This window comes from Nicotiana attenuata, unplaced genomic scaffold (assembly GCF_001879085.1).
Source record: "Nicotiana attenuata strain UT unplaced genomic scaffold, NIATTr2, whole genome shotgun sequence".
Taxonomy (NCBI): Eukaryota; Viridiplantae; Streptophyta; class Magnoliopsida; order Solanales; family Solanaceae; genus Nicotiana; species Nicotiana attenuata.
The window spans coordinates 325,845-338,131 of record NW_017670515.1 but is presented as its reverse complement, the minus strand read 5'-3'; the positions used below and the strand labels follow the sequence as shown (position 1 = coordinate 338,131).

The 12,287-nt window shown below is 40.5% G+C and overlaps 1 protein-coding gene across 1 annotated transcript; it reads right to left on the bottom strand.

The window, feature by feature from the left end:
* Positions 1 to 8,946: 8,946 nt before the first annotated feature.
* Positions 8,947 to 9,482, bottom strand: LOC109240438 (cysteine proteinase inhibitor 5-like). Its single transcript, XM_019407087.1, has one exon. The coding sequence runs from the start codon at positions 9,459 to 9,461 to the stop codon at positions 9,039 to 9,041; it is 423 nt and encodes a 140-aa protein (XP_019262632.1). The 5' UTR covers positions 9,462 to 9,482; the 3' UTR covers positions 8,947 to 9,038.
* Between the last annotated feature and the right edge of the window lie 2,805 nt (positions 9,483 to 12,287).

The window sequence follows — 12,287 nt, the reverse complement described above, 5'->3', positions numbered from 1 at the left end:
CATTACTCATGACCCTACGAACTCTAATATCTAATTTATTCCCAATTCCATGACCAAATCCATGGTCAAAATCCAAAAATACCAATTTCTAGGTTTTTCTTCAAAATCCAAAATTTCCACAAATTTCCTATGAATTTCCATGTTAAAATCCATATATAATCCAAATATTTCACTTGCAATAGGTGGGAATCACTTACCTTGATATAGATGATGAAGATAGAGCTACAAAATCGCTCCTAGATCGGCTCCCATGGAGGAAATGAGATGAAATGAGCCAAACCCATTTTTGCAAACTTATGCACTGCCTAGACGACCCTTCTTCGCGATCGCGGAAATACCTTCGCAATCGCGAAGGCTAAAAATGCTGCCTCCCAGAATTCTCTACGCGTTCGCGACCAGAGGGCCGCGTTCGCGAACCTGGTGATCCCCCTACACTTCGCGTTCGCGGGCCTCAAGCCGCGTTCGCGAAGGCTTAACACCTGGCGGCCCCAACTCCCTACCTCTTCGCATTCGCGTGCGCCTACTCACGTTCACGTGCGCCTACTCACGTTCGCATAGGCTGTTCCAGGCCCACTCTCGTGTTTGCGTCCCATGCACTGCGTTAGTGATGAACAACACAGCAACCCAAAAATCCCTTCTTCGCGAACGCGGGACTCCCTTCACGTTCGCGAAGGACAACACCAGAACCAGCAACAGCAGTTGCAAAACAACTCAAATTGATCCGAAACACACCCAGGCCCTCGGGACCCTGTCAAATCACACAAACCAGTCCCAAAATATAACACGGACCTGCTCCAGGCCTCAAATCACATCAAAAAATATCGAGATCATGAATCGCACCCCAATTCGAGCTTAATGAACTTTAGAGCTTCGAACTTCCACATTCGATGTCGAAACCTATCAAAATCACGTCCGATTGACCTCAAATTTTGCATACAAGTCATATTCGACATTGCGGACCTACTCCAACTTCCGAAATCGAAATCCGACCCCAATATCAAAAAGTCCACTCTCGGTCAAACTTCCCAAAAACCTTCAGATTCCAACTTTCGCCAAATGACCCCAAAATGACCTACGGATCTCCAAATCCACATCCGAACACGTTCCTAAGACCAGAATTACCATACGGAGCTATTCCCAGGCTCGAAATCCCAAACGGACATCGAGAACATTGATATGCACTCTAACCCAAACTCATGAAATTCTTCCAAAGTATCATCTTTCACAATAGGCGCCGAAACTATCCCGGGTCTTCCAAAACGCGATCAGACATATGCCCAAGTCCAAAATCATCATACAAACCTGTTGGAACCTTCAAATCCCGATTCTGAGGTCATTTACTCAAAAATCACACCTTAATCATTTTTTCCAACTTAAAGCTTCCGAAATAAGAATTTTATTTCCAAATTAACTCCGAACTTCCCAAAATTCAATTCCAACCACACGTACAAGTCATAATACCTGAAGTGAAGCTGCTCATGCCCTCAAACCGCCGAACGACGCGCTAGAGCTCAAAACGACCGGTTAGGTCATTACATTCTCTCCCACTTAAAGATACGTTCGTCCTTGGAAACGTGCTAAGAACTGCTCCGGAATTTGCCAAAATCATTGGTCAACACCTCGTGCACCTACCCGTGCTACCACAATCCAGTTGAGAACATTAACTTAAGCTAGTCCGATGATCTTCCTTTTTATTCAGTCAAATAAGCCTCAGAGTCATATTCCAACATCCGGAATTCTCTTCCAGGCCTGTTTCCAACATACAAACACCGTATCAATCATTACACGATGTACCAATACCTGATTGCATACCTTTACTAAATTCACACCATGCACTGCATAATTCACATGACCATAATAGCATCCTCCGACATCAATAGCTGAAATCCCACGAATTCGACGCCCACAACACACCTCATGACGCATGTAAGTCTTGTTCCAACTCTTGCAGTACTGCCACAACGGAAGAGATATGTAGAAATTCATACCGAATCAACAAATCATTTAGTCTCTTCTCCCGACAAGAACCATTACCTCATTCTGAACCACGCAACGATATTTTCTCTTTAATATACTTCATATAAATCCGATCGCACTGATCCAGGTCCAATGATCTCGTCTCACCCAGTACAAGTTGTTCCGGCAATAAGCCACCATAAACACTAACAAAAGTCTCATATGATGCCACCATGTGCCAATAAGCCACAAACTCGAATGTGATACATAAGGAAAACGAACTCTGGAAAGAACTACTCAACCCACGTAACTAATTAAACAACCGAAAGGGTGTTCTGAAACTTCCTTAGAAGATGCGGGATAAAACACACAGGAATAGATATATGAAACTGAGCTCAACATCACACTGTTGCAGCGTGGAATCCGATCCTTACATAATACCGTTGCAGCGTGCAACCCGATCCAACCAACATACCCTGGCGGCGTGCCACCCGATCCACACATAATAATCTAAAGAAAACATACCTCGAGCCGTAACGCTCAAACTCACAAAATATTAACCATAAGCATGCAAAGTGCACAATACCATCCCTGGGGAGACAGATAGCGCCATATGCTACAAAACTCAAGCACGACTAAGGTGCAATGAATGACCTGCATCTCGAGAGCCATCATGCTCATATAACACCGCAAGCTACACAAGTCTCAGGCCTAAACTCTCACATTAGCGATAGTACCAAATCTCCACACTTGGTTTCAATCTTTAATCAATCAAGTGACTACATGTCACACTTATACAATCTTCCCGTGGGATACACTCCCACGACCTTCCGCACCAGGTAACAAGTCTGCACCTCCATACCACCGGCCGTACTAATGTTGTAAAGCAAATCGAGAAGCCTCAAATCAGTACACAAAGCCCGTTCCATAGGACACCAATCTCAGGTGACGCTAAAGACACTACCAGCTTACTCTAAACATCTGAATTCTTTCCTGCTCATCCAAGTTCGTGACATTCTTGTCAACACCGAACCACAACCTTGATCCTCAACTTCCAATTTCCCATGCCGCTCATTGCACCTAACATGCCAATACGTGAGAGTACCAGAATCCCATAATAACCCCTGATCCACTAATAGGATAAACGCTTCATCATATAGAAATATTTTACTTAGCTCATTTCATAAGGACCAATGCAACACGCAACTAAATTCTCAAACCGCAGAAAATACAACCTCATGTCGTGATCTAAACTGCCATAACTCTTCCGGAATCCCCTTACACAACAAAGCATAACGAATTGAATACCGCCCAAATCAACCAAGTTGTGGTGGCGCTCAAGCCCAAGTGTACAACCACAACAACATGTAAACTTCACGCTGGAGAAACTGATCACTGCCACAATCGAGCTGATTCAACCATACCAGCCGAGCCACTTCTTCTAGTTTACTCAAGACTTGCCCTAGAAATAATAATAGCTCCATTCAAAACACAACGAAACCAAACAACACTCATCCTGAGTGACCCAATCCACGAGACCATATCGTCTCAATACCCATAACCATCTCATATTCTCCTTACGTGCACAATAGCACCACCAACTGGTACACCCATTCTGCAAGACCTTCCGTGAATCCGAAGCTACTTATTCCCTTCCTCCAATACTGCACCGCATACCCAATGATAACATAGAACATTCCAATCCCCGTTTCATAATCCACTACAAAAGCTCGAACTTAACCATACTACGGACTTGAAATCCCTAGACACCGCACTTTGAATTTTTGAACCTACTAGAACCGTTGTTGAGAGTCACCCACTCTGACTTGTCCCCAATTATGATCAAAATCCAAGGCCGTGCTATCACATGAACATCTTCTCAAAGAAGCACTCGACTGACTCATGTTCCTTGTACATCACATCTACACGAAGCATAAGCTCTGAGTCTTCCCAAAGTCTGAACATGAATCGATAAGGCCAAATATAGCACACATTCCCCAAATCCTTTGCTCAACTTACCAGTGATGTTTTCTTTCCTTAGTTGTGATAACTCACCAATATGCCGATAACCAGAAAACCTCACAAGTAGACAATCGTTTAATCCAATCATAGACGGTGGGGCTCTCCCACTAAGCTTGAAGCTACAATTTCATAACCCTGGAACCTACCAAGATTCCTTCTTCTTCATTGACGTGACCTCGCACAATCGACCCGCCCAATTCCTCGAAATCCTCTTGTTAACCATTTCATGAACACTCTGAATCACTAGCCCTATTTACATATTCGACCTTTTATCGGATAGCCAATAAAATTCTTCGTAGAACCTTCATCAACACCATGCAACCGCTGACCTGCTCACAAGAGATATCCCGCCTGTGGAAATTTCATGCCGACCTCTTTCAAAGACGCTGCACCGAGTACAATTACTACAGAACCAATAAACCCTCCTAAGCCCGTGCTCATTTACCAACTGTACAAGTCCGTTCTTTCCCCATTGACGTCAACTACAGGTACGTCAATACATTCCAATCTGAAGTCATGTTGCATCCCTCTTCATATCAAGCAACTCCTTCCCGTCGTATCCAATATAGTAGCCAATATTCCAAATTAGTCCCTAGACCTAGTCACTGTCCACCATAAATCTCAAATCACTCAAAACTTTTCCCAAGGCATGTAACTATCCTACCACAGAACCCATATGATACTCTGCCACTCTCCCACTTTGGTCAAACCCTATCCTTTAAGAAACTACTCGACTTCTGCTACTCACACTTGGCCTTCTAGAAATTTAACCACCACAAGACACCTCCCACATGTACTTCCTCATCCTCCGCCGCCCAGTTGTTGCCTTGAATAAAAATCAATCTCTGTAGCACTTGAACCAATAGATCGCTACCAACTTTAAAGCCTCTCCGAAGATCATCCTTCTCGAACTATCAACACTAGGAACACCGATTCGATCCTGAACCACTACACCGCAATCTCTAACAACCGCTTCCCCGGTATTATTTCATAATACCCTGCCCCAAAGGCGAATTGAAGAAGACCATAATACCGGTGAACTTAACACATTCAATCAAGGACGACGACACCACATCACAGTTGAAAATTCCACCACGCTCGAAAATACTAAGTCTCTTTACTCCATCAACCCAAATGCGAACACTCATAGTCCGATTGCCTTTCCTCCGATGGAAATAAAACACTGAACCTCTGGATCATGCACTGAGAAAAACCTCCTTTCAAGTCGTTTACTGACCCGACACATAGACAAGCATCCTACCATTACATCAATATTGTGCGATAACAACTACGAACATCATAGCAATCTGTGCGTGGCCTCAAGACCATCGAAAATATAGCTACTGAGCTGAAATGACAGAACATCCTTTCGCAAGGCGACGACATTAACCTAATCGAATACGCAGGGAGAAACATCTTGCACCACCTCTGCAGTACCATTACAATTTCTTGATTCCCAATTGATAACAAGCATAACACGTCGCATAAGATTGAATAGGAAAGACATGAAGGCATAAGCCTCAAAGGAATCAAGTTGCACGATGAGAAATCAAGAAGGGAAGTGCTCCTAACAGCCCTGTAACCTCTCGAAGATAAGTACGGACGTCTCCGTATCGATCCGCAAGACTCTACTAGACTTGCTCATGACTCGTGAGACCTAAGTGAACCTAGTTCTCTGATACCATGTTGTCACGGTCCAAAATCCATTAAAGGTCGTAATGGCACCTAACACTGCTGTCAGGCAAGCCAACAATTAAATGATTAACTTCACTACTCATTTTAGTATTTTCGAAATCATAATTTCCTTCAATTAAATAGTAAGGGATAAAATTTACCTAGTAAATGACAATTTTTTACAATTTTAATACAGAACAACCCAAAAGCATCCCCAAAACTCGGTGTCACAAGTGCATGAGCATTAACTAGGAAGTACGATAAAATACAACATATGTCTAGAATACAAAATTAGATAGGAAAAATGTAAAATATCTCGGATGGAGACTCCGTGCGAGCTGTAGACTCGTAACGTGGAATGCAGCTCACCTAAGTGTCCACAATAACCGCGCCTCTGCGCCCATAAGGCCACTAGACATAAATGTACCTGTACAAAATGTGCAGCAAGTGTGGTATGAGTATGTAAATCAACGCGTACCCAGTAAGTATCCAGTCTAACCTCGAAGAAGTAGTGACGAGGGGTCGACTCCGACACTACTATGGGCTCATAATAAAATACCGATAATATAATTAAGCATGGATTGAATAGAACGGCCGTAAACTCAATAACATGAAGTAAGTAAACAATTCTTTTGTTAATAGGAAGTTTCCAAATTTATTTTCATCATTTAATATTTTTGTAACTCAGGCCAATGAAGCAATATCAATTATTATAAATTCCAAAGCAACCAATTCAATCATGCCCAAATTATGCCGAGGTCGTACGACCCGATCCAACATAAATATTTAAATTGTGCACTGCCGAGGGTTGAACGGCGCAAACCATAGATACATCTATCTGCTACCGAGGCGTTCGGCCCCCTCCACAAAAGAGAAAATACATTTAAAATAATCAATTCAAGATTTATTAAGGGGCAATTGTTCAAGGAAATAACAATTCTCGTTAATGGTCAAGAAAAATGAAGTTAAACCTTTTACAATTCCTTTATCAAGTTCCAATATGTCTTAATCAATTAAATTAACAAGAAGGGTGCAAACATCGCATGAATAACATGATTTGGGGTCCTAGACTACCGGGACATAAGCATAATAGTAGCTACGCACGGGCTCTCGTCACCTCGTGCGTACGTAGCCCCCAAAAATAGAAGCACATAATAATTTGATTCACCTATGGGGTTAATTCCCTTTTACAAGGTTAGAAAGGAGACATAGCTCTCTTAGAAATTCCATAACCGGATCCAAAAACCCTTCCAACAACTCCAACCGAAGCCCAACGCTCAAAAACTAGTCAATAAATGTGCAAATTTATAAATATATACTCTAATACTCATTATAATCCAATTTAAAACAATTTCCAGCTTCACTCAAAAAGTCGATAAAAATCACCATCGGACCCACGTACCCGGATTCCAAAATTTTTTGAAGATAAATATACCCATAACCCCCACGAACTAAAATATATAATTTATTCCCAATTCCATGACCAAATTCGTGGTCAAAATCCACAAATACCAATTTCTAGGTTTTTCTTCAAGATCCCAAATTTCCTCAAATTTTCCATGAATTTCCATGTTAAAACTTAAAATCCATATATAATCCAAGTATTTAACTTGTAATAGGTGGGAATCACTTACCTTGACATAGATGATGAAGATGGAGTTCCAAAATCGCTCCTAGGTTGGTTCCCATGGAGGAAATGAAATAAAATGAGCAAAACCTTTTTTTGCGAACATATACACTGCCCAGACGACCCTTCTTCGCGATCGTGGGAATACCTTCGCGATCGCGAAGGCTAAAAATGTTGCCTCCCAGAATTCTCTACGCCTTCGCGACCAAAGGGCCGCGTAAGCGAACCTGGTGATCCCCTTACACTTCGCGTTTGCGGGCCTCAAGCCGCGTTCGCTAAGGCTTAACACCTAGTGGCCCCAGCTCCCTACCTCTTCACATTCGCGTGCGCCTACTCGCGTTCGCGTAGGCTGTTCCAGGCCAACTCTCGCGTTCGCGTCCCGTGCACCGCATTCCCATTGAACAACACAGCCGCCCTAAAGTCCCTTCTTTACGAACGCGGGACTTCCTTCGCATTCGCGAACACGGGACTTCCTTCGCGTTCACGAAGGACAATACCAGAACCAGCAACAACAGGTCCAAAACAGCACAAATTGATCCGAAACCACCCCGAAACACACCCGAGGTCCTCGGAACACCGTCAAATCACACAAACCAGTCCCAAAACATAACACGGACCTGCTCGAGGCCTCAAATCACATCAAACAACATCGAGATCATGAATCGCACTCTAATTCGAGCTTAATGAACTTCAAACTTCCAGATTCGATGTCGAAACCTATCAAATCACGTCTGATTGACCTCAAATTTTGCATACAAGTCATATTCGACATCGCGGACCTGCTCCAACTTTCGGAATCAGAATCTGACCCCAATATCAAAAAGTTCACTCTCGATCAAACTCCCAAAAACTTTCAAACTCCAACTTTCGCCAAATGACCCCAATATGACCTACGGACCTCCAAATTCACATTCGGACGCGCTCCTAAGACCAGAATTACCATACGAAGCTATTCCCGGGCTCGAAATCCCAAACAGACATCGATAACATTGAAATGCACTTCAACCCAAACTCATGAAATTCTTCCAAAGTATCATCTTTATACAATAGGCGCCGAAACGCTCCCGGGTCTTCCAAAACGCAATCTAAATATATGCCCAAGTCCAAAATCATCATATTAACCTGTTGGAACCTTCAAATCCTGATTCCGAGGTCGTTTACTCAAAAATCATACCTTAGTCAATTTTTCCAGCTTAAAGCTTCCGAAATGAGAATTTTCTTTCCAAATTAACTCCGAACTCCTCGAAATTCAATTCCGACCACACGTACAAGTCATAATACCTGAAGTGAAGCTGCTCATTGCCTCAAACCACCAAACGACGAGCTAGAGCTCAAAATGACCGGTCGAATCATTATAGGTCGAATATCAAAAGATTAAACAGAAAGAAATGACAGTTGACTTCTATTTTTTCTCTTCTTTTATTCATTTTCTTTTTTGGTTCTTATTTTTGTGTTAAACGAGCGGTGGATCGTAACTCGTAAGTCACGAATCAATTCAAGCTTATATCAAAGTTCTGAAATTCACTACTCTCAAAATAAAGTATGGCAATCGAAACATATGTTGTCTCGTTTAAAAGCTGAACAAGATAAAGCGTCATATATATTAAGATGAATTATGAAATTCATCCAAACAGGATATTAAAAAAACCATAATTAATATAGCCAACATAATAAGTAAACAGTATGCTAAATTTGAGATTTTAATTCATACATATGCTTTTATTAAATAATACGATGTAAATGCTTATACATTTAATTTTTAAGCAAATTTTCCGAAGGAAATGAGTGTTTTAACATTGTCCCCAGAATGCTCGTTGACAACAGCCAAATAGTTAGTAGTTGTGACATTTTGTCTTGCAGATATAACCAGTTTATAGGTAATGCCATTAGCCACTTGAAATTGCCCCCCTAACACACTCTCAAATGTCAAAGGAAAACTATTTGATATTTTGTTGTATGTATCTACTGCAAATTCACCAATTTTCACCACTTTAGGGTCCTTTGCATCTTTTAGTGGCTGCCAATTACCAAGTAACGAGGACGGAGTTGGAGTATTCGATACAGGTTCGGATGAATCCACTAACTTTCGACCGTCATTTACGGCAGAAACATGGCAAAAGATGGAAGCGATGACTACAATTGAAAGAGTCATAAGAAGGAAAGAATTGATTTTGAAAGCCATTTTTCTTTTGAGAAGAATTTGTTATTGTTGTATTTTACACTAACTAGTGTGGGATTTATTTATAGGAGAATTTAAAGATAGTCTGGTAAAAACATAGGTAAGTTTAGGTAATTAGATGATAAGTTGATTACATTAGAGGTAGGTATATGATTCATAATAAATTGTCTACCTAAGTAATTGAGGGAAAAAAGGAATTATTTTTAAATAAAACATGCATGTAATTTGGATATAATTACATTTTGACTCATTAAGGAAGATCTGTTACAACTCTATTACTACCTCCGTCTCATATTATCAGTCGTGACTAATAAAAATAGTTGTATTATTTGTTAGTTTAGAAGTTCAAGACAAAATTAATTATCTTTTTTCTTTTTACCCTTAGTAATTATTATCCTTGAAGACTACAAACAACTCAATTATGGATAACTTTGCTCTAATACAAATGAAGAAAGATTAAATATATATTAAGACACGAATAAGAATAAAGTAGTCATAATCTCATCCTAATTAATTTTTCTTAAGGATCGTGTACAAAGAGAATTATGACAGATAATATGAGACGAAGGAAGTAATTATTTTTCGATTTCATTTGAGTTGACATTATTGCATGAATCCTAGTTAATGTTATCGTTTTTTTAAACGTCAAAAAAAAATAAGAGACAAAAAAGTGAGGCAATATATATATANNCAATATATATATATATATATATATATGTGTGTGTGTGTGTGTGTGTGTGTGTGTGTGTTTGTGTGTGTGTGTGTCCAATTTTATGGTAAAAATTCAAATATACCAAATTCTAGGTTTTTCTCTTAAAATCCCATAATTTCCATAAATATTCATGTTTTAATCCACATATAAACCATGTATTTAACTCACAAGGTGTAGAAATCACTTACTAAAGTCTGATGATGAAAATGGTGCTCCAAAATCGCTCCAAGGTCGGCTCTCATGGAAGGAATCAGGTGAAAATGGGCCAACCCCCGAAATATAGCTTCTGCCCAGGTATTAACCCTTCGCGATTGCGGAAAATGCTTTGCCCGATCGCGAAGCACAACTTTTCTCAGCTCAAAATTGCTTTAAGCGATCGCGGAAAACCAATCACGATCGCGAAGAGCAAGCTGCCCAACTCCTCCAAACAGCCTCTAGTATAATGATCATAACTTTTTGTACAAAACTCCAAATGACAAATTGTTTGACTTTCTGAAAACTAGACACCAAGGGTTACAACTTTTATTGAGTCATCTCCATATTCCTTATATATTGCAAGATATAATCTTCCAAAGTCATCCTTATGCAGCAAAAATTTCTTCTTCGCGAATGCGAATCTTCCTCCTCGAACGCGATTCACAAAGCCTTTTCTCCTATTTTTCTCTTCGCTAACGCGACCCATTCCTTGCTAACGCAAAGAAGGGCGCACCGGACCTCAGAAAATAGCAGCTCAGCATGGCGAAATGACCCGTAGACCCTCCGAAACACACCCGAGGCCTCCGGAACCCCGTCCAATCACACCAACAAGTCCCAATACATGACATAAACTTGCCCGATATTACACCAAACAACATCAAAACTACGAATCGACGATCGAAATCTTTCTTTAAACTTTCTAACTTTCAAACTTCGACGAACGCATCCGATTCATACTTAAACATTCTGGTATGACACCAAACTTTACGCACAAGTCACAAATCACGATACGAACCTATTCCAAGGCTCGGAAAACCAAATAGATATCGATAACATAATAATCCACTTCAAACCAAACTTTTGAAATTCTAAAACCTTGCAAATTCCAATTTTCGACAATAAGCGCCGAAATTCTCCTGGGCGACACGATATTCAACCCGAACATACGCCCAAGTCCGAAATCATCATACGAACCTGTTGGAACCTTCAAATCTCGGTTCCGACGTCATTTACTTAAAAGTCAAACCTTAGTCAACTTTTCCAACTTAAAGCTTCCGAATTCAGAATTTTCTTTCTAAATCAACTCCGATCTTCCCGAAATTCGATTCTGACTACGCGTACAAGTCATAATACATGAAGTGAAGCTATTCAACGCCTCAATCCGCCGAACGACTTGCTAGAGCTCAAAACGACCGGTCAGGTCGTTACATAAAATACAAAAAAATATTTCTCTATTACTTTTTTAAAACGGCTATATAGTATCATTCGTCCATACTAATCCTCATAAAAACTGCCCGCCACATTATTCAAGTTATATATGTTGGTCAATAATCTCTTTTGTCATTTGCTGAACTAATTCACGTCCTTGAGAATTAATCAACTTCGTCATCATGATTGTACCCCTTATCATATATTTGTTCTTGAAGTATATAATAACCTCGTATGCAGTAGGAGAGACGATCGGTGTACACCTACGATCGTCCGCGGCTGGTTCATCCCAAAGAACAACTACAAACTTTTTAATTTGTCACGACCCAAAATATAACTAGTCGTAATGACACCTAACTTAGCCCTCTAGGTAAGCCAATTAACGACTGTCCAAGTTAATAAGATTTATCAAGAAAAAAAATGATAATACAATTGCTTTTATACAAGAATTTCCCAAGGACTGGTAGTAGAAGTCATGAGCTTCTAAGATTTAGAGTTTACAAAGCTAGTGTAAAAAAAAGAAATACATCATCTCTCCGAATAATATATAAACAGATTTTTCATAAGTCTACAGCTACCATAATAAAAGGCAGCTATGACTGGAACGCAAGGTACGTCTTCAATGCTAGCTCCCGTCATGCACCGCAACGTCATAATCCAAATCTACACGCAAGGTGCAAAAGTGTAGTATGAGTACAACCGATCCCATGTAC

Bases quoted from the DNA above. Each gene is read 5' to 3' on its own strand.
- LOC109240438 (XM_019407087.1), bottom strand. From the start codon at position 9,461: ATGGCTTTCAAAATCAATTCTTTCCTTCTTATGACTCTTTCAATTGTA.